This window comes from Micromys minutus (assembly GCF_963924665.1).
Source record: "Micromys minutus genome assembly, chromosome: 21".
Classification (NCBI taxonomy): Eukaryota; Metazoa; Chordata; class Mammalia; order Rodentia; family Muridae; genus Micromys; species Micromys minutus.
The window spans coordinates 19,632,279-19,656,284 of NC_137956.1; the positions used below are offsets into that span (position 1 = coordinate 19,632,279).

The 24,006-nt window shown below is 37.1% G+C and overlaps 1 protein-coding gene across 1 annotated transcript in view; it reads left to right on the forward strand.

Annotated features, from left to right (window-relative positions):
- DOP1A (DOP1 leucine zipper like protein A) overlaps positions 1 to 24,006 on the forward strand; it is an 88,257-nt gene that overhangs the window by 46,505 nt on the left and 17,746 nt on the right. Inside the window, exons 14-26 of the mRNA XM_080934478.1 lie at positions 350 to 583; positions 5,467 to 6,085; positions 6,696 to 6,970; positions 7,806 to 7,958; positions 9,090 to 9,187; positions 10,189 to 10,448; positions 11,680 to 13,666; positions 14,558 to 14,669; positions 14,746 to 14,928; positions 15,891 to 16,016; positions 18,971 to 19,105; positions 22,188 to 22,243; positions 23,335 to 23,439. Of these exons, the coding sequence (XP_080790604.1) occupies positions 350 to 583; positions 5,467 to 6,085; positions 6,696 to 6,970; positions 7,806 to 7,958; positions 9,090 to 9,187; positions 10,189 to 10,448; positions 11,680 to 13,666; positions 14,558 to 14,669; positions 14,746 to 14,928; positions 15,891 to 16,016; positions 18,971 to 19,105; positions 22,188 to 22,243; positions 23,335 to 23,439 (4,343 nt within the window). The remainder of the gene's footprint in view (positions 1 to 349; positions 584 to 5,466; positions 6,086 to 6,695; positions 6,971 to 7,805; positions 7,959 to 9,089; positions 9,188 to 10,188; positions 10,449 to 11,679; positions 13,667 to 14,557; positions 14,670 to 14,745; positions 14,929 to 15,890; positions 16,017 to 18,970; positions 19,106 to 22,187; positions 22,244 to 23,334; positions 23,440 to 24,006) is intronic.

Here is a 24,006-nt window from a genome sequence, read left to right on the forward strand (position 1 = left end):
TGCCAATTAGACTAAAGTGGTTGATTATTCCTTCAGGAATCTGCCTGTCTCCCTGCCCCCCAGCACTGGGATCACAGATACGCACCTCACCTGGCTTTGATGTGGGTGCTAGGATCTGAACTCAGCTCTTCATGCTTGCACAGCAAGCACAATACACACTGAGCTAGCTCTACAGGCCTAGGAATAGAGGTTTTATAAATCATCAGTGTTCAAATGCCAATGAACTCTTTTAATTAAAAGCATGATACTTATAAAACATGAGCAAAAATATAGTCTTATATAGATTAAAATAAAGTAACTATGACTTTTATATTATACATTCATTTTTTCAACTTTCTTTTATTTGCAGGAGACTTATATTGAAATTCAAACAGAACACCTGCCTCAGTTACTGCTCAGGATGATTTCTGCCTTGACAAGCCATCTCCAGACATTGCGCTTGTCTGAGCTCACAGATTCTCTGAGGCTCTGCTCAAAGATCCTTAGCAAGGTTCAGCCCCCACTGTTATCAGCAGGCACTGGAGGTGCAGTACAGTTTCCAAGTGGGCAGAACAGTGCAGTCAAAGAATGGGAAGACAAAAAGGTAATTTTATCAGAGTTCTTGGTATCAGATCAGTTATGTTTTTCAGGGAAGAATATTTTTGATTTAAGTCATTTGAATATCAGTGAATCTTTCTAAGATCAAAGTGGTTGGTCATTATATAGTTTGACTATACGTTATTGTTTGTGATATAGTAAAATACATATGACACCCGATTTTTGAAATTTTTAAGATTTTTGATTGTCATACTAGTAGTAGTGTGACATTAGTAGGAATATGTGACATTATTTCACTTAGTCCAGTATAACAAACGTATTATCATTTCACTATGTAATATATCTAAAATTTAGGTCAGAAAAATGAGTGTGATTCTTCACTTTTTGTCCTGACTTCAAAATTTACTGAACATTTTATTTTTAGAACAGTTTTATACAACTATCAAATTTTATCAGGAATTCTTGATCTGTGTTGGTTTTATAAAATTTATATATAAAAATTTATAGTCATATCCAAATTGTTCCAAACATGCTTTGTTTAATAGTAGCTATGTTATTCCTTTTTATTTTAATTTTGAAACTTGAGTGCCTAAGCCACATTAGCTACATTGTAACTGTCCAGTAAACACATAAGCATTACCTGTTTGTGTAAGATGCCTATGTATAAATCTTATTGATTCTTTTCATTACATCAAAAATATGGAATGATTTTCTTGAAATTTAGAATCATTTTTATTTTCAAGTACCTATATGTTCAATATTCTATTTAAAATTTAGTAAAATTAAACTTTACATATAAACAAACATATATCTGTAAAATCTTAGCTTGTGATATATAATTTTAGTGTCTTGTACCATTGACATACTTTGATACCAATGAAATTCTTATAGAAAAATTAGTGATTTAATTCTTTTCATACTTACAGTAAAATATCTATCTAGTAAGGGCCAGAAGGTAACTCAGTGAGTGAAAGCATTTGCTGCCAAATCTGATGTCCTGAGTTAAATCCTCAGAATCTACATGGCAAAGGGGAAGAACTGACTCACAAGCATTGTGCTGTGACCTCCACATATGAACTCACACAAACATATATACACAATAAATAATTGTAAAATTAAGAAATTAGATCTAGTAAAGTATGAACAAAGATATTCATTTGAATTATATGTTAATTGCATTAAATATAGTCACAATGCACTATGTAAGTATAAGTATTTGAATGTTCCTGAGGAACCAGGTTTTTATTTATAATTGTGTGGCTATATAATGGCCTCTTTTCTTTATGTAACTGATTTGTTTCTCTGCAATATAAACTTGAGGAGGTTTATGTAGCCTTTCCCACCAGCTATTAATCTGAAACATTTTTCTCATTCTATACAAATGTATGCTTGATAATGCAGTGAAGGTAGGAATGTTTACTAAGTTGGAGTATACTTGGGTTACTCTACATAAACCGAAAGCATTTCTCTAATACCTTCCAGTCTGTCATGTATGTATAATATATTCTGCTTCTACCATGTATAGGAAAGTTCTTTTGTAATCCTTACATTGTGCCCTAAGAGTTTTCTTAGAAATAAAACTAAAAGGCATTTAATGTTGCAGTTGAATAAGATTTATGGAATTGTATAAGACATACCGGTTTTTTCATTAACAAGTTCAATTTGCAAAAATGTAAATATTTATCTGAAGAACTTTGTTAATGATCATTAGGTGAGATGAATGCAATTATGTTCAACTAAATGCAGCACAGTTAAGTAAAACAGTTTAAATAAAAATAACTTGTTAACCTTGACTAGGGACTCCCATATCCATCCATCTTTTCATCCATCCTCCCTTCCTCTTCCACTCAAGAACAATGGTCAAAGCTTGGACTATGAAAACTGATAGTATTTTCAGGCTGAGGCTATTTTATTTTCTATATTCCAGTCTTTTTTGAAATGTACATGAAGAGCTGCTCCTGTTGATAGTTGTGAGCCTAGTTTGGCCCCATGGCACTGGTACTTTTTATAAGATTGTATTAGGTATCTACTCAAATGCTCAAAATACCCTTTCTATTTTTAGAAAGAAATTTATCATAAAGTAATTATGTGGCCATGTAATGTAGCCTAAATCATAACTATTATGCATGCATGCAAGCTTTAATTGGATTTATAGTTTAAATTTTATTATTAGTGTTATCCTTTGTATTAATACAAAAATAATTTATGCAAATAAGCTAATGATAGTTTAATTATCCAAATAAGTATTTTTCTGTAAAAAGGCCGTCATTTTAGATGGTGAATAGTTTTTCAAAAGAAATAGGAAATAAGCCTAAATTTGATAACAAAATTTGATAAGCAAAAGAGTTGGATCACTAGCTTCTAGACTTGCAGTATGAAAAGTTGTGCTGTACTCAGTGATACTGTGGCCTCTAGAAAATCACTCTCTCAGGCTCCTTGGTTAACCACTTCGCTTTTCTGCTGCAACCTTGGACATATTTTAACCTCCCTGAGCTTCAGTTTTCCCTCTTTGAAACATAGACTTTGTTCATTCAGTAGCTTTTAGGAACTGCCTTACAGTCTCTGCACTTTTCACCCCTATTCTGCAAGCTAAGAGACACATTAAACAATGATTTCACATGTAATTACAATTGAGTTAATATGTATAATTATTAGTGTAGGGACAAATTGGGGGTAGGAATGTAGGATGGAGAGTAGGAGAGTGACTTGGCCTAGCTGCGAGTCAGGGACTGTTTTCTTGAAGCAGAAACATCTGAGTGGAGCCCTAGAGTTATTGTTGGGGTGGAGAAGCATGTGACAGGGAGGAACACTGGCAAAGACCTAAGGCAGAAAAGAGCTGCATGCACCTGATGGTGCAGCTGTAAGAGAGGCAGGGGCCAGGTTACCAGAGCCTTGTCTGCTATACTAAGGCTTTTATTCTTTGTCTTAGGAGCAATGGGAAGACAAAGAAGGGGAAAAAGGCAAGTGCCAAAATAAGATACATGTTTTAGAAACTTACTCTGGCTGCAGTGTGGAATATGGATCTGAGAAACAAAAATGGATGTGGGGAGACCTGCAGTAGTGCAGGTGAGAGGTGGGGGTAAGGTGGGCAAACAGGATGTGGATAAATGAAAAAGCACAATTAGGAGCAAAACTTAAAAGACACTAATAAGATAGGTAAGGAAAATCAGATCACTAACATTGTCTACTTGTTGAGTGCTAGGTGCTGTGCCAGGTGCCTTCTATATACTACTATGTATAGATGTCCTTAAACCAGCTGTAAAACTTAGGGATTTTTGGTATAGTAGTCCTTTTTATAAACACTCATTTCCATAATCCCAGTTGCCCATGAGTAATCAATGGTGGACCTAATGTGTTACAAGGAAAATTCTAGTAATAATTTATAAGTCCTAAATTGTGTGCTGCAGTTTCTTATGGCATATTGGAATCCTGCATTGCCCTGTTCAGCATGTAAAGCATCCCTTTATCTGGCATAGGTGATCTGATAATCTGTCCATCTTCCTTTCTTGGTTAACAGATGGGCTCTTTGTGTGCTTATTGAAGTACCCCTTATGACTATCCATGTTAATACTATAGCAAATGCCCACATCATTCATCTCACTTTCATCACACTGTCACATCATCCTAAGAAGGATGACTGTGCTACAGTAAGTTTTGGGAGAGTCCACACTCATGTTAGTCTTACACCGTTAGAGAATTGTTGCATGTGATTACTATTGTTAGTCTCTTCCTGTGCCTTACCATGGGTCTGTGTGTGTAGGAAAAAGTCGGTTATGAACTTTTCAGTACTAACCACAGTTTTAGGCACCTACTAGGAGTCTTAGGATATATCCCTTACAGATAAGGGGGCACTGCTGTGTACAACTTAGGAAGCATGGAGACAACCAAGATCATGGGACAAACCTAGTTGACCTTAGCCATCAGACTGGTGTAGGTGTAAGGCAAGTTGAAAAGGGAGGAGTTGAAAAATACCAACAGTGACTTTAGCCTTCCATCTTCTCAGTTTTAACGAATAATGGTATTATTCACTAAAACAAGAAACACTGGGCCAAGCCTAGCTTTAAGTAGAAGAATATGTGGTCCATATATTAATAAGAAAATATTTTATGATCTTACTCAGATTATCCCTCTATCACAGTAACCAGATATATGATATGTACAACTTAATTTAGACAAAACCAGACTATACTTAATTCCACCTCTATTCAGGAATGGTTGTCTGTATTACTGTTGTCTCTTTAGATTCTAATCTGTTCCCACTGGTCCTACTACCTAATCTATAATCCAAACATAATATGAGCTGAGTGCCTGTTCACTAAGGAAATGTAGTGTACGGGTGTACAATAATATGTGACGTGCTTCAACAGAGATTCTCACTCATCTGGTCCCAAACATATCCTTTATTAATTTTATTTCTAATACTTAAAATATACGATGTATAATCTTATATTCTTCATTCTTTACATTGTTTACATATTACGGAAGATCCTTTATGAAGAAGATGGAATAGACATTTGAAACAAGGATGTAGATCCTAAACAATTATGCATATATGTATTTTTACCTCAGAAAATGGCGACATATGCCTCTACTGATACTTAATCAGGGACAGGAGAGTTTTAGTTAGAATTGAGCCTGGGTACGTGAGAAGACCTTATCTGAAAAGTCAAGTCATCAAATAAAGCCAGGCTTATTTTATGTTAGTGTTATGTACTTGGTGAATGAATTTATCTGAATGTATTAACTGGAACCCTATTACTGTTTGTTATTGATTATCAGCAAAATATTAGTCAATGTAGGAACTCCTTTGATCCCAGTGTAAACCTGAGCTGTCTGTAAGGAGTCTACAACTGTCTATGAAAAGGTTACTCTTCTAGTTCCTAGTATCTATGTTTCTACTCAGCCATTTGCTTTGTTTAAAATCATCAGGTATCATCAGTTTCTATGGAAAATCCTGCTGAAGTATTTGAAGATGGAGAAAACCCACCAAGTAGTCGCTCATCAGAAAGTGGATTCACTGAGTTTATACAATATCAAGCAGACCGAACTGATGATCTTGATAGAGACCTGAATGGGCAGGGCACAGCTACCATCCCAATTGGCAGCACGTCTTCAGAGACAGAAACAGCATCCACAGTGGGTTCTGAAGAAACCGTCATCCAGCCGCCCTCCACCCTCACTCAGGGGGCAGCAGGCCGAAGCGGGAAGGCGGTACAGAAGACTGCCATGCAGTGCTGCTTGGAGTATGTCCAGCAGTTTCTTTCCAGACTCATCAACCTCTACATCATTCACAGTGACTCCTTTCCTCAAGTTTTGGCTGCAGACCATCAGGGAGATCTCAGTCGAATACAAAGAGAGACTTCAAAATGGGACAGGGATTCCCATGGGGATGCAAAAGAAAGGAACATACATACAGCAAAAACATCGAAAGAATACCTTTCTGCCTTCCTTGCTGCCTGTCAGCTCTTCTTAGAGTGCTCAAGTTTCCCAGTCTACATTGCAGAGGGAAACCATACGTCAGAGTCACATTCTGAGAAACCTGACACTGGTAGTTTTTTCTGCTGTTTATATTTCAGTATTTTATGCAGCATGTATGTTTGTGTCTCTCTCTCTCTCTCTGTGTGTGTGTGTGTGTGTGTGTGTGTGTGTGTGTGTAGTGTGTGTGGGTCCTTCGCCATTTCAGTTCCAGGGATTGTACTCAGGTTTTCAGGTCAGTGGCAAGTGCCTTTCCTCAGTGAGCCATTTCTTCAGCCTGAAGGAATCAGTCATGGGAAAGTTGCTATTAGGAATTGCATGATTTGCTTGGCTTTCACATTTTTCGAGAAAGCTAAAAGTGAAAGCTCTGGAGAAACAATGTAACATTAGTTTCACTACCTTCCTTTCTTATGATGTTACATGTGTTTCCTTTAATTTTTACATATTCCAGCTTAGGACAGTGGGCCTCAGTTTGTATTTGTTGATAAAGTGCTTCTAAAGATGAGAAATAGATTGTATTACTCGACATTAAAGTATATATCTTTAAAAGGTAGCTTATTTTTTAAAGTTCTAACTATTTGAAACACCATGCTTTTAACAGATCAAGGCCTGAAGCAGAGTTATTTGTCTTTTTGAAATTAACTTAAAGCTACATAAATGTTTAATGCTATCTTTTGTTTCAGACTGTGAGCATGCCCACCCTCCACAGTGGCTCCAGACTCTGATGAGTGCTTGCAGCCACGCAAGTGATTTCAGTGTTCAGAGTGTTGCTGTGTCTCTAGTCATGGACCTGGTGGGACTGACTCAATCTGTTGCAATGGTCACTGGTGAAAACATCAACAGCATGGAGAGTGCACAACCCTTAAGTCCAAACCAAGGAAGAGTGGCTGTGGTTATTAGACCTCCCCTCACACAGGGCAATCTGAGGTACATAGCTGAGAAGACTGAATTTTTCAAGGTAAATGCCAAGAAATCCAGATTATACATGCATGATGCTTGACCTGGGGCACTGGCATAAGGGAGGGGAGAATTTCAACTAAACAAGAAGAAAGCTCATTTAGACAGTAGATATTTCCATGCTAAGAGTATCTGGTCTTTTTCTTTTAACAAAGCAAATCCTTATTTTCCCAAAACTCCATGGCAAGTTCTGACTGTGTTTCTTGATTTCCTTTGCTGTGTTATGTCCTTAACGAGCAATAATGCACAGTCTGATTTACCACAGTGGTATAGGTGATTTCTTTACAGAGACCGTCAAGAAGCTTTTTTGATCACTGTCTCATACAGCTGGATTCTTTATACATTCCAGAGTTTTTAAATCCTCTTTCAAGTCATTATACCTACCTGGTCCTTCCTCCTGCTAGACTGTTCTATAATATTATGGTAAACTCTGAAGACACTTGCCCCCTTATCAATGGCATAGATCAAGATTATTATAGCACATGTAGCTCTAAGTCTGACTTCATCAAAGTCCATGGGCTTGGTATGTGGCTGAGTGATAAAGCGCTTGCCTGGCATGCATGAGGCTGGGTTGCAATTCTCAGCACTGAAGAAGGAGAGAAAACACGCATAAATAGGATATTTGAACTATGAATTATAGTTTAGTCTATAACATACATTTATAATACTTAAATTTGATATAAGAATGTGGCATTGTTTTGGTATTTGCTTTATTAAACATCAGTTTTAATATGTCATAAAAGATTCTAAGAGCCCAGATAACCAGCAAGTGAACAGCTGAGTTTTCCTTTTATAAATATTGTATAATGTAGTCAATTTTGCATCTTTTTCTGTAGCATGTGGCCTTAACATTATGGGACCAACTGGGAGATGGGACGCCTCAGCACCATCAGAAGAGTGTGGAATTATTTTATCAATTACATAATTTGGTTCCTTCTTCTAGCATCTGTGAGGATGTTGTAAGTCAGCAGCTAACCCATAAAGATAAGGTAAGTCCTCATCCTGCACATATGTGCATGTGTCACAAATGTGCTCACATGCATACACACATACACAATCAAGCTCATATTGCCAAAAGATAAATTAAGGAACCTCTCTGGGAACATTATTACACCTGGCGTCTGAAGAAACATGTAGAGCATAATAGTAAACAAGAGGAATCATGTCTGTTCTAATAAAAAGAAATGTTTACATTATAATTTCTTATACCATATTCTCTCAAGATTGTTCAGATACCAAATTTTAGATGAAATCATGTGTTTTATTTACATTATATCTAAATCTAGAAAAAATAATATAGCTGTTATTCCTAACATTTCCCTTTTATAAATACTTATAAGTTCTGAGTAAAGATACCCATGAAAAAGGTCAAAGAGTAGATTTTTTACATATTTTTGTTAGTTGATATAAATGCAAACATCTTGGAAAACCATGTAGCAAGCCCACAGGTAAAGAAAGCATTCTTCTATCCCATAGAGACTTTTCCAGAGGAGGAACATGAAGCAGAAGCCATGGAAGAATACTGCTTTATACCCTACTCTCTGGTTGCTCACAAGCACATGCTTAGCTACTTAGCTTGCTTGCTTTTTTTTTTTTTTTTCTTTTCAAGACAGGGTCTCTATACCCCTGGCTGGCCTGGAACTCCCTGAGATCCACCATCTTCTGCCCCCAGAATGCTGAGATTACGAGTATACTCTACCATACCCAGCTTCAGCTAGTTTTTTTTAGATAGCCCACATTACTCAGTCTAGGGCTATTACCTCCCACAATGGGCTTACCCTCCTAGATCAGTTATCAATCAAGACAGTGTTCACAAGCCAGTCTGATCTAGACATTTCTTTATTTGAGACTTTTCCCTGACAGTCGGGGTTATATCAAATCATAGTAAAAACTAACCAGCAGAGGTGAGTAGCCCTTTAGGTTTAATATTTCTGTCTATATGCAAATAATTTGTTTGATTCTAATTCTAAGTTATATAATATACTAAAAGCTTATTACAGTGTGTACTTAAGTACTATGGCCATTGAATATGGTACTTATAAACAGTTGTGCTGGTTTCATTAAAATATCTTAGTATCTTAAGTTGAGAAGAGAATAATTTAATCTTCCATGTCTCTCAGAAAATAAGGATGGAAGCACATGCAAAATTTGCAGTTCTTTGGCATCTAACAAGGGATCTCCACATAAATAAGTCATCTTTTGCACGTTCCTTTGACAGGTTGGTTGTACTTAATATTCACATTTTATAGTCATATGTCTTTATTTGTCTCTTAATTTTTTGTCAAGTTTGACTAGAGCAGGAGATGGGGAATTAGTTCTTTAGACAGTCTAAGTTTTATGAAAGTACTTGATAGTGTCACCTAACTATCAAATTTTTATTTCTAATCTTTAGAAAGGAAGTGTCTTTCCTGTCAGTCATTGGACCAATGATCATCAAGTCCTGTCAGGTGCCCAGCACCATTGTATGGTGACAGGGACGCAGCAGCACACCCAGCCTTTTTGAGTCCATATTCACACTGTTAAAATATTAGTCATTCTCAGATTTCTGCCTTAACTGAAAACACTGTCAAACGCCTCCCATGGTTTCTAAAAGATCTAGTCTCCAATGTTGATTGTGTACATCTAGATTAAAAGCAACTGGAGACTCATGCTTTCGATGTTAGATTTGTATTGATTCCAGAGCACATTCATACAGTGTCAAAATATAGCAGTCTGACTTTCAGGTCTTACCGGATGCAAATCTAACTGTAACTACAACCTAACTTTAGATTAAGCAGTATTTTTCAGCCACCAGTACCGTCTTCAAAAGAGCCATCTGTTCAACCATGTAATGAAGTAGGCCTTGAGCCAAGTACTTTACAAATAAGTTTCTAACTAGACAACCACCCTTTATAATTTGAAAGATGAATCAGTTGAGGTCCATTAACGTTAACTTGCTCACCTAAGGCTCCACAGGAGGTTTGCATCATGGGTCTTCCGATTTCAAACTATATCCCAGGCCTTTTATAGAGTGTCATTTCTTGAATTAAGTGCATCCTTTTGTATTCTGAAGAGAATTGAGGCAGAGTAGCCCATCATGAAAATAGCATTGAAGTGCAGAAAATTTAGATATATATGTACAAAAAGTGAAATGTTTTATTAACTATCAAAGAATTACAAAAAAAAGCACATAATTAAAAGTGTTTTATCCTGTGTTTTAATTTGTGGTGTTTATATTAGGTCACTGTTCATCATGTTAGATAGCCTTACTAGTCTCGATGGTTCGACGAGCTCTGTGGGACAAGCCTGGCTGAACCAGGTGCTGCAAAGGCATGACATTGCAAGGGTGCTGGAACCTTTGTTACTGCTCCTGCTTCATCCAAAAACTCAGAGGGTTTCAGTGCAGCGTGTACAAGCAGAACGTTACTGGAGTAAGACGTCTTGTTATCCAGGAGAGGAAAATGACAAGCATTTCATGCAGAATTTTACCTGCAACAATGGTAAATGTAACAAAGTATAATATCTCTAATTAGACATAAGTTATTCAAATACGTGAAATGGGACCTTAACAGTTTAAGAAAATTGTGTCTGGCATTTGTTTCCCATGTCTTATTTCCTCCCTTCTGCATTTGTGAGAATCCCGTCTAGCTACGTCGTATATGCTTTATCAGTAACTATCTTTGAGCTCTTCTGTCTCTTTAATAAACTGACTTACTCAGAGGAGGAATCCGCCGCATTTCTAGTCAGAGACACTATTTAGTTTTTAAGGAAATAGTTTTAAATTTCTGTAGTCCTGAAAAGGCTCAGTAGCTATTTCATGGGGAGGCACGTAATATACACCTTATATATAGTAAGTTCCTTCCTCGTCTATAAGGTAGAATAATACCTACTTTTCACAGTTCCATTTTTAGCTGTAGTCATGATTGTGACTTTGCTGATTTCAGTGACTAGTGTCTCTTATTTGCTGTCCATTGTTTTTGCTATGAAGTCAATGCTTTACAAACTGTTGAGAAAAATCCTCTATGAAACCCTAGCCCATAATTTAGTGCCCCAAAGACACTCATGAATCTTATCATGAATCTTTCTTGACAATCAACCTGTGAGGTCAGCTTATTTTACTAATCATATTAGATATGACTTTAACTTCCACAGCTGATAAGTGGAAAAGTTGCAAGTTATCTTATTTTTAGTGTGTTTCTGCTGAGTGCTGGGTTCTCTGTAGCTTTTATTCTGCTTCCTGTGCATGTGCTAAGAACTAACAGTGCCCTGCTTATTGCCAGAACACTGAGGTGGCAGTTTCTGATCTGATCCATGCTACATAACTCATCAATATTTGTTGAATTTGTATTAAAATCAAGGACATTTTGATACTTTAAGCTATATATTATTTAAAATTTTAGACTGGCATAAGTAAGGGGGAGTAACATATAAGAAGGAAAATGTAATTTTAACCAGTGATTTTAAACAATATCTTCTTTTAGTGAAAAAGGGCAACAATTATTTATGTTCTGTCTGTTAAAGGTGCTTTGGTTATTAAGTCATAAATTCTGGTAGACATCTGCATGATCACCTCACTTAAGAGATCTAAGATAATAATAAGCTAATTGTAATCATAGAATGTAAATACATGATGAAAATAATAATTCCAGTTTTTTAATTGGCCTACTTTGTACATTTCTGACATCTTAATCCCTTCTGTGTTTTCCTCCTTTACTATTTGTCATACACCAGTAAGCCAAGTGCACCTCATCGCATCCAAAGGAAATGCTGAGAAGCCTCTTACTATGGATGAAATAGAGAATTTCAGTCTCACTGTTAATCCACTGAGTGACAGACTTTCTCTCCTAAGCACCAGCAGTGAGACGATTCCAATGGTTGTATCTGACTTTGACCTCCCAGACCAGCAAATGGAAATACTTCAGAGCTCTGACTCCGGATGCTCACAGTCTTCTGCCGGGGACAACTTTAGTTATGATGTTGATCCTGAAAGTATGAATGCTCATGAAGATTCTCACATGGCAAAGGCAAGCTCCCCAGATGATGATGTTCAGCAGGTGGTCTTTGACCTGATATGTAAAGTTGTAAGTGGCCTGGAAGCAGAGTCTGCATCACTTACATCTGAATTAGAAATAGAATCTCTGGCTCCAAAGAGCAGTGATTTAGATCTAGGTAAAGAAGCAGCTAAAGTTGAAGACCAGGCCCCTCAACACAGTCGGCATGCTTTGCTGACTGATGACAGCCCTCGGTTTCTGTCTGTGTCTACAGAGGAAGGCTGTGACTGCTTGGCCAATGGGATCTCCAGAAATAGCTCCTCACCTTGTATTTCAGGAACAGCACAGACTCTGAATGATTCTTCTGTTTCCTCAGAAACCAAATCTAGACAAAGGAGTCACAGTAGTATTCAATTTAGCTTCAAAGAAAAATTATCAGAAAAAATCTCTGAGAAAGAAACAATCGTTAAGGAGTCTGGTAAACAACCAGGTGCAAAACCCAAAGTAAAACTTGCTAGAAAAAAAGATGAGGACAAGAAAAAAGTTGCAAACGAGAAACTGAAGCAAACAAATGTATTCTTCAGTGACGGCCTGGACTTAGAGAACTGGTACAGCTGTGGAGAGGGCGAGATTTCTGAAATTGAGAGTGACATGGGTTCTCCAGGATCAAGGAAATCTCCCAATTTCAACATCCATCCTCTCTATCAACATGTGCTCCTGTATCTGCAGTTATACGACTCATCGAGGACTCTGTATGCTTTCTCCGCCATCAAATCCATCTTGAAAACTAACCCCATTGCTTTTGTAAATGCCATTTCAACAACAAGTGTGAATAATGCTTACACTCCACAGCTGTCTCTGCTTCAGAACCTATTGGCCAGACACCGAATCTCTGTTATGGGCAAAGACTTTTATAGTCACATTCCGGTGGATTCAAATCATAACTTCCGGAGTTCCATGTACATTGAAATTCTTATTTCCCTCTGCTTATATTACATGCGGAGCCATTACCCAACTCATGTCAAGGTCACTACCCAAGACTTAATAGGCAATCGAAACATGCAAATGATGAGCATAGAGATCTTGACTCTCCTCTTTACAGAGCTAGCAAAAGTAATAGAAAGCTCTGCAAAGGGGTTCCCGAGTTTTATCTCTGATATGCTGTCTAAGTGCAAAGTACAGAAAGTGATTCTTCATTGTTTGCTGTCATCTATCTTCAGTGCGCAAAAGTGGCACAGTGAGAAAACAGCAGGTAAGAACATGGTTGCTGTGGAGGAAGGCTTCTCAGAAGACAGCCTCATCAATTTCTCAGAGGATGAATTTGATAATGGCAGCACACTGCAGTCACAGCTTCTGAGGGTGCTTCAGAGGCTGATTGTTCTGGAGCACCGTGTGATGACTATTCCTGAGGAGAGTGAAGCGGGTTTTGATTTTGTTGTGTCTGATCTGGAACATATCAATCCCCACCAGCCCATGACTTCTCTTCAGTATTTGCATGCTCAGCCAATCACATGTCAAGGCATGTTCCTCTGTGCAGTGATTAGAGCTTTGCATCAGCACTGTGCTTGTAAGATGCATCCACAATGGATTGGCTTAATCACATCTACTCTGCCTTACATGGGAAAAGTTCTACAAAGAGTCGTGGTTTCTGTAACACTACAACTGTGCAGGAATTTGGACAATCTAATTCAGCAGTACAAATACGAAACAGGATTATCTGATAGTAGGTAATAATTGATTTTAGTTTTTTTGTTAATTTGGACACTAATTCAGTAATACAAATACAAGACAGTTATCTGATAGATAAGGACTGGTTTTAACTTTGTTGTTAGTGACATCTTTCATATATATGACTCCTTAAATGTAAATTTGAATGGAGCACAGGGTGTAGCCCTGGGAGAGTGGTATTTAGCTGCATAAGACACTAAATTTGATCCCTAGCACCACTACAAAGACACGAACCAAGCTAGAGGAAATGCTTTTTAATATGTTATGAATAGTATGTCACCTTTAAAAATAAGAAAGCTAAGCTCTAGGATTTTACTGAGAGTCTATAAAAGCAATATAGGATAGAATTGAAAAGAAAATGGCCTTCTCTTATTGAAGTTAAATTAGGTGTTCTTTAGACTCAACTGGCAAAAAGAAAGGTTTTCACTGTCCTTATTTAGTATCTTACATAGATACAAATTAATTTGCAGCTGAAGTTATTTAAATTTTAAAGTATTTATGCCCATTTAATTTTGTTGTATCCCTGGTTTGGTGGCAAATTCTGGCTCAGCTGTATTAAAAATTGATCTGTGAATAGTGCAGCAAGTGTTTAGTAGACTGGTGTCTGGTTTCCCTCTAGGAAAACCTCAGCTGATGTGCCTGGTGTTCCCCAGTAGGCAAAGATCACAGTGACTTTTATTTGTTTACTTTATATATAGTTCTTTAGCCAAAAAGAACTCCAGTGCAGTTAAACCAAACTCACTTATAGATTAGGAAGTAGTAAACTCCTGCCATATTCTTTTATTATTATCCATATATATTGAGTGCCTCCTGTGTGTCTGGCATGTGCCAAGCATTTACCAGTGTTAAGTATGCTTTCATAGAACTTCTACTGTGTACATTTTTTTCAGGCCCTTGTGGGTGGCATCAATTATCCCACCAGATATGATTCTTACTCTTTTGGAAGGGATCACAGCCATTATCCATTACTGCTTGCTGGATCCGACTACCCAGTATCACCAGGTAAGACTTTATAAATATCTGTGGCCTTTTTAGAGACTGGCTTCACTTAGTAAGAAACTGTTTTTCTGCTTAATAGCTTTTGGTCAATGTAGACCAGAAACACTTGGTTGAAGCACGCAGTGGAATCCTCTCGATCCTTCACATGATCATGTCCTCTGTGACTCTGCTTTGGAGCATACTGCACCAGGCTGATGCTGCAGAGAAGATGGCAGTTGCTGCATCTGCGTCTGTTACCACAATCAATCTGGGAGCCACAAAGGTTAGACAATTCTCACGTTGTGTGTAGAGCAAAGTGTCTATTTGAGGAACTTTTTCAAAATGTGTGGTTACTTTAGTGTATTGGACACCCCACATAGATTAAGTAGTAAACCATTTCAAGGGATGCAAAACAGGAGTTTCTTTAAGCAAATCTATAAATTGTGAAACTGTCACAATCCAGTTTTCTTTGATTACAGAAAAATTCCTTGTGCCTGCTTGCAACTGCTCACTTTTTCCATCCCTAGCTTTAATCAACAACTAATCCATTTTCTTTCCATATGTATTTAATTTTGCTAGACATTTCATAAAAGTGACTTAATACACTATTTGGTCCTCTGTGTCTTAGTATCTTTCATTTGATATGCCTTTGAAGTTTATTTTTATGTGTTATAAGTTTTTTCCCATTCAGTACATTTTAAATTGACATGTTAGTACATGCTGTCCTCCCTGACTCTACTCCCCAGAAAATAGTTCACCAGTATAAACAGATAACTTAAAATTTTATAATCAGGCCTGGTGTGATAGCATATGCTAGTAATTCTAGACTGACAATAAGAGAATCCATATTCTAAGTCAACCTGAGCTACCTGGCAAGTTTCAGGCTAACCTGTGCTACTTGGAAAAGTATTATCTCAAAAAAGTTTCTTAATCTTTGACTTAATAAACTAATTTACAAGTAGATTCTAAGATAAAATTACATACAATGTGTATTACAGCATTAATGGCAAAGATGTTCCTAAATTATAATAGTGCATCATTTTTTAACTAAATAAAACCTAATTTCAAGCTGTTCTTTTAGTATTTAATCAGAGTGATTAAATGCTAGATATTCATTACCATGCTCAGTGACAGACATCTATTAACATGCTTAAAGGTCTCCCTATGTTTACAGAATTACATGTTTTATCTGGTATTAATGCTTATATGTTTTATTTTACTTGTAAAATGCTTACATTGTTTTAGAACTTAAGACAACAAATCCTGGAATTACTGGGACCCATTTCAATGAATCATGGTGTTCATTTCATGGCTGCCATTGCATTTGTGTGGAATGAAAGAAGACAGAACAAAACCTCTTCCAGAACAAAGGTATTATATTCATAATTAAACATTAGTACTTTTTTTCACTTGGTAAAACCATGCTTATTTATTTCATTTTCTACGTGCTGATTTTTAAATTTTCTATAACTTAATTCTCTATTACACTGGAGAAATAAAATCTTGTCTATAGAAAGGCCTATTGCCTAAAGTTTTTATTAAAATGTGATCTCAAATATGAAAGATTACATTTTAGGACTAGGAAAATGGCTCAGTTCTGGAGTGCTGGCACAAGGTCTTATGTTCAACCTCGGCACTGGAAGAAAAAAAAAGGTGTTAGTGAGTAAGATAGATACCAGGCGTGTCACTGTAGTCCAAGTAGGATTATAATATTTCATATTTTTTAATCTAGTGATGGGTAGAAAGCAAAGATTGGAGTAAGTTTTTATCTTTTTGGTTTTCATTATTTGATGTCTTTTAAGTTGCTGTCTCTAAGTGCAGTTCACATGTTGGTTTTGACTGGATTTTATAAATGAAAATGTTGTTTACCTTTTGAATTTGCAATCTAGAAAATATTGCTTTCTATTGGAAATAAACATGGTATATTAGAGTAGTAATGCTATTAAATAATTTTACTTTCAAAACTACATGATTGTGCATCTATAAGTATCTATCTTGTTATTTTTTCTAATTCCACATTACACATACACACTCATATATATATATGCATGCATATATATATACATATGTGTGTGTGTATATATATGTATATATGCATTTTATCCTAAAGTAAAAAGGTAAACATTTCAGCTATTTTATATTTTTTTGCATATGAGGATTTAGTAGTAGATACTATATGGAGGGGAAAGACCATTTAAAAAATTAAAAGTCGTATTATTATTTTCTGTAACAGAAACACAGATGTAAACCTGTAGTGAGATATAACCTTAAAGATCATAAAAATGGGCAAGACAAGTTATGAAAATTAGGATGCGGTAATTGATATTTAATGTCTCCTTGTAAAAATAAAAAACAAAATCATAGAAGAATAATATTTTAGAAATAGTACAAGAAATTTCTTAGCAATGAAGGAAATATATTTTCAGGTCATGCTTATCACTGAAAAAATACTTGCACAAAATTCAGTGTGTCCTTTCAAAAACATTGGAGATTAAAAGAAGATGCTAAAATCTTTCAAAAAACAACAACAACAAAATTCTCATTCAAAGGAATAGAGGTAAAACTTGATCTTAGCAACAGTGGAAACTTTTTTGGAAAATTAGTCTAAGCACACAATTCTATAACCAGTCAAGTTCTTATTGTGAGTCTTGTGCTGTGTCCCTAGTGTGCAGGGCCACTGGTTCACTCTGTTCAGGACAGACATCACTCTGACCTTGGCTAAGAGCCCTAGTGCATTCCAGTCCCAGGCAGAGCAGTCCAGAAAGAGTGTATTAAGGGGGTGAGGAAGATTGGGAGGATGAAGAAAATGTATGAGATTAATTACTTCAAAGACTTAAATATGTGACTGTAGGAAACTTCCCGTCGTCAGAGCTTTTAGGGATGAATAGATTTTTGATTTAAAAAAAATGAAGTAGACCAAACAAAGTATGCTTTGTAGTAACTGCAGGAAACAACACAGAAAATGAAAGACAGCAGAGCTCGGGTCCCTGGCTTGGGTCACACTGCACGTTGCACTGTCCTCCAGCCCTCAACACCAATGCTCCCCACACCTCTGTGCCAGAGGGGTTTCTCTCCGAGCTCACCCCACAGCTGGCGCAGGCCACCGGCAAGCCGGCACAGTACATCACAGTGCACATGAACCTGGACCAGCTCAGAACCGCAGCTACAGCAAGCTACCATGCGGCCTGCTGTCCGATTGCCTACACATCAGCCCAGACCAGGTCTACATCAACTGTTGTGACATGAACGCAGCCCTGTGAGCTGGGATATTAGCCTCACTTACCTGCACTGCTGTTCTTCCAGCCTTGCTACATGCAGCAGTGTTCTGTGTTTATCCTTGTGATGCCCACCTTCCTGTCGGGAGAAATAAATAGTTTAAGAGACAAAAATAAAGAAGGAAGGAAGGAAACGGCAACAGCGAGGGGAGGATCTGTCACAGGCTGTCGTGTCAACCTAGGGACTGATCTACGTGAGATCATGATAATTACTCTGAAGGATGGGCAAATGGTCTATGAAACTTAAATCTTTGTCTTCTGGCTGAGATTTCAATTGTTGATATTTAGAAATCAGAGAAAGGAAAAACATAAAATAGCAAAAAATAGCACTCTGCAATATTTGTAAACAATAGAAAGTAATTGCAGAATGGAGCTGGTTTTCTTTCTATGATTTGATCTGTTTGACTCTGTTTTGTATGTGTGCATGCATGTCCATATGCCATGATGCACACGAGCATGTCCACATGCCATGATGATGCACACGAGCATGTCCACATGCCATGATGCACACGAGCATGTCCATATGCCATGATGCACACGAGCATGTCCACATGCCATGATGATGCACACGAGCATGTCCATATGCCATGATGCACACGAGCATGTCCATAGGCCATGATGCACACGAGCATGTCCACATGCCATGATGATCACACGAGCATGTCCACATGCCATGATGCACACGAGCATGTCCATAGGCCATGATGATCACACGAGCATGTCCATAGGCCATGATGCACACGAGCATGGCCAGAGTGCAACCTGGAGTTGTTACACTCTACACCATGGTTGGTCCTGGGGATTGAACTCAGGTGCCGAGGCCTGATGGTAAATACCGTGATGCATTGGCTCATTTGACTCATCCTGCCAGCCCTGATTTTAACTTTTATGACGTGAGATTCATGTGTTGGTTTTAAAAATTAAATTTTAACACAAGTAGTCAAGTCTTTATGTTAAGATGGGGTCACAAAATATCATTTCTATGATTCCCTTAGAAGATTTACACATGCACACCCTGCATGAGTACAGTAACTGTGCTGTGTTCTCCAGGTCATTCCTGCAGCCAGTGAAGAGCAGCTTTTACTAGTAGAACTGGTTCGCTCCATTAGTGTTATGAGAGCAGAAACTGTTATCCAGACTGTGAAAGAAGTTTTAAAGCAGCCTCCAGCCATAGCCAAGGACAAGGTAAGGAAGCATTGCTTTTGTTTGGAATTCAGTTTCAGAAATGGAGCGGACAGGTAAGAACTTTTCATATTGGAATTTCATTGTGACTAATGTGCAGATTTCAGGGATTATTGAACTCTTAATAAAACAAGATTTTCTTGAGTTCCTTACTAGTCTAACCCCTCTGACAGCCAGGATGAGCAGTTAACTGTACATCAGAAGTAGTCAGGACTGTGGATCTAAATTCTTAGACCCATTAAAGAACAGACACTGGAGCCCAAAATCTACCTTTTAGGTTTCACAGCTTACTTGATGTTTCTTTTCCACTGATTTTTTTCAATTCTATAAACTGCCAAGATTCTGCCATAAACACTGTTGTAGACAGCAACATTTCTTGACCCGTCTGACACTGTGCTTGGTGGTTGTGATATCTAGGCTCCAAAGCTGGGGGGGTGTTGTTGGGGTCCTGAGAGGTTAGAGAAAATGTGCAGAGCAGGAAGCAGACTCAGCTCTCAGCCCAGTAGGCGGGCACATGGCACATGCTTCCATACGGCAGGTAAGCAAACGTGAGCAAGCAGGCACACTAAGGTAAGGAAGCTCACTCAAGAGTATTTTTGTACATAATTAACACAAATGTAGCATTTTGCCAAAAATGGTTCTATAATGGATTTTCCTCTGCTGCAAATTCTGGGTTCCCTGACACCTGGATTTAGCTCTCATCATCTGACATCCTATACTAGTGCCTTTTTGTCTAGACCTGTTCCTGTGACCTTCTGTTCACTTGAGAGGACCACAGGAAACAGATGTAACAGTCTCTCCACTTAACATGGCTGGTCTCTAGCTGAGAAACAGGTCTATATAGTTTAGGGCCTTCTCTTTTCTGCTTTGTCCAGACAGTGCTACAAGTTCATAATTTTATAGATTGGCTACACATAAACATGAGACATTGAACCATACTAAACAAGTATAATCATATCTTTAGGGATTGTTACATACATCTAAAACTATTTTTTATTCTTGTTGAGTTGCCCAAAGAAAAGGTGTGTGAGGGATCTTACTGCCTTTGTTATAGTTCTAAGGGATTAAACTCAGGGCTTCATGCATGTGATCCAAGTGCTGAACTACACCCCAGGCTCTTACAGACTATTTCAGTGATTACCTGACTGTTCTGAAAATACCTCTGCTATGTTTGTCTTGAGATTCTTAGTTTGCTGCTTGATTCTGTATAGTATTTTCAGGCAGACAATGAGCTACCTACACATGAGAGCAAAGAATATGAAAATTAATCCTGTCCAGACTAGTGCTGTCCTGTACTGAAGGCATTAACACCACATCTGTGTGCATGTGTAGTGAGAAGAAAATGTGTGAGGCGATTGTAAGAACAAAAAGAGAACAATTGGTAAATGTCAGTGAGCATCAATTTCATTTTATTGATTTTTCTCTTTTATTGACTTTTAAAGGTAGATACGGTGTATTTTTTTATTTTTTATTTTTTTTGTGACAGAAATTTTATTATTGAGACAATAGTGGGGAACAGACTTTACCTCACTGGCACAGAGAAGGCTTTCTGAATAGGACACTGCTATTACAGTAGACTGACAATAAATGGGACTTCGTGAAACTGAAGTTTCTGGCAGGCAGCAAGCTACAGAAGGGGAAAAGATCTTTACCAGTTACACAACTGACAGGGTTATTATTATTTTCTTTTTGAGAATAATCTATGGAAATTTATTCTCTTAAAGGAAATCTTTCAAAATTAACTTATATAAAATTAACTTTGTTCTATGAAGTCTTTTTTTTAACTTTATTTTAAAAAAAACAAAGATAAATGTACAGATTTTTAAGCATTTTTGCATAAAAGTATACAAACACATTTTTATAAGGTTGTAACTAAGTATTTGTGGGAACCTATACATACACATATGTATATATGTAACCATATTATAGGGAAAGAGGTTATTAATTTGAGGAGATAGGAGAGAAACTGGGAGGGGCTTTAGGAAAAAAGGGGGGGATGTGATACAGTTCTATTTTAATTAAAATATATTCTTTTTTTTTCTCTTTTTCTTGATCTTCATACAGTCTGTGGGTTGTTTCTGGGGTGTTCAGGGCTTTCTGGGGTTAGTATACCATGATCAGTGACTGCATGTTATGTCTGTTCTTTTGTGACTGGGTTATCTCACTCAGGATGAGATAACCCAATCATCCTGAGTGAGATACAGTGTATTTTATGGTTTATTTAATACTATCTTTTTATATTAATTTTTCTTTATTAAAACTTCATAGAGAAATACAAAGCTATCTTTAATGACTATATTTAAGTGATTAAAAGTTAATTTGTACTAGAGAGATGGCTCAGTGGCTAAGAGCACTTGTTATTCTTGCAGAAGACCTGAGTTCAGTTTCTAGAACTTACATGGCAGCTCACAACCACCTATAGCTGCAGCTCCAAAGGAGAGGATCTAGTGTCCCCTTCTGGACTCCATAGACACCTGCCTGCATGTGGTGTGTGTGCACGAACACACACACACACACACTTAGCACTTTGGCACTCACACAAACATATAAACTAAAATTTTTAAAATAAGTCTTAAAAGGTATTAATTGTTTTAAAAAGTTTTAAGAAGAATTAATCTTAGTTGATCTAACTATACTGATTTATGAGATGTATGTACTAAAGTAGACTTGTATATATGCAATCTAAAAATCTTAACCTAATTCTGATAGCAAATCTAAGCTGCTTAAAAATGCATATAGCTGTGATGCCTCCAGAATAAATGATCATTGTAAAAAGTAGACTTATTTGATAAAGACACACCTCTTCAACCTTCTTCTCTTATATCAAAACATTATACTCTAAAAGCCATCTTCAGTGGCCATTTAGTCTGTCTAGTTCTTGAGTTTTAAATAGCTCTTATATTATGAATTCTCCCTCTAAGTGAAGGGGAAAACTGCATGTTTTTTTTAACTAACACCAGTATTTGGATTTATTTATTTATTCATTTTTGTTAAAAACTTATAGAACAAGTCAGAGTAGCTGCAATAATGAAAAGGCAAAGGCATCGCTTTGCTTCAGTGTAACACTGACTTCTTTCGTTTATAGAAGCATCTTTCTCTGGAAGTCTGCATGCTTCAGTTCTTCTACGCTTACATACAAAGGTAAGATGCTCGTGCAGCCCTTTCCGCACTCAGTGAGGAAGCTACACGGAAACACACTGGAGTTCTTTCCAAAAGCACTCAACTTGCTATTGCTGTTGTTTCCTCTGAAAGGAAAAAGCTCTACAGTAATGTGGCTGTTAGTAGGAGTCGTGGGCATGCTAATAAGCTGTGTAGACACTCCAAAGATTTAGATGAACGTAGGATATCAAACTCCTTCTCCTGAAATCATGTTCACTGCCTCTAAATTGATTACTATTTTGATTGAAAGAGGTTGATTACCTTTTGGGGGGAAAAAAACTGTTGGGTGTGGTGTTGCATGCTTTTAGTACAGGAGCATGGAAACAGAGGCAGGTAGAGCTCTATGAGCTTTAGGCCAGCCTGGTCTACGTAGTGAGTTTTGAGATAGCTAGGAACTTTGTCTCAAAATAAATAAATAACTTGGAAAACATCTTCATGCTTGGTGTTCACTTTTGCAGTCAGCTGACCCTGAACACAGGCAGTATTCTGTTCTAGTACAGTTCTTCCTTAAGAACCTGAATCTTGGGATGGGAGAGTGGAGTGGAAAATGTATTACATTTTCAAAGGTAAATGCAGAGAGCATCTAATTTTGAAAATAGAGCCTGAACCTTAATCTTCTCCAGTGTAGCAACTGCACTAATTTGTGACTAACATAGATATACTAGAGTTTTGGTGTGTTCACACGGAGGGACATGGAGAAGAACTGCATAAAGCCTCTGTCAGGTCAGGTTGGACTGAAACAGATATGCTCACTTATTTGTAGATGGAAGGTTGGTTTGCAGCATAGCTGGACTATATTTTAAAAGAATTAATGCATTTATATTTTGTTTTTGAGAGTGTATGGGATAAGAGATTCACATAGGAAATCTTAAAAAATCATATTGAGTATTTTAAATGTGCTTCCTTTTCTCTGTAGAAACTAAAAGAATTTTAAAAATTCTGTTCCTTCATAGTCTATAAAAGTTTAATCTTCAGACAGCTTAGAATTTGTGTTAAGAACTGTAAGAAAATAAAACATGAGGAAATTAAAGCTTACTGTGGTCTCTATGTATGCAAACTGGCTTATCTCTCAGAATTCCAGTGCCCAACTTAGTGGACAGTTGGACATCGCTATTGGTCCTTCTGAAAGATTCTATACAGCTGAGTCTCCCAGCCCCAGGGCAGTTTCTTATACTTGGGTAAGTAAACTCTTTTAACATGTTATTTTGAAGGGTTAGAAACATATCTCAGTAGAAGAGCAAATAGTTATTATGCAAAACAACCCAAGTTCAGTCTCCCAATAGTACACACAAAATTCTATCTATACGTATGTATACATACTTACACATGAATACATATACTTTTGATAAAAGCATAATCCTCGCTATCCTGTTTGCTGAAGAACATGTTTTGTGTGGCCATGTGATCTGTCTATTCATAGACATTTTGAGGTGCAGAACCAGACATAAAAAGTCTGTAAGTGGAAGGGGTAGGAAAGGCTATAGTATGTTTAGACATGTATAAGATATAAAACACTTAGTAAAAAACTGTTAAAACAGTCATCATTTGGGATTAGTAAGGAAGCACTGTGGGGAAGAAATGGGCGAGTGTACGCCGTACTAAAGGGACTTCACAGAAGAAGGCACAGAACCCTGCACATAGTCTTCTAAGAGTCTATTTCTTTTTGTAGCTTGGAGTTTCTAGATCTATGCTAATAACACCTGTGACTATTTGGTAAATGCCATTCACTCTTACCTTACTAACAG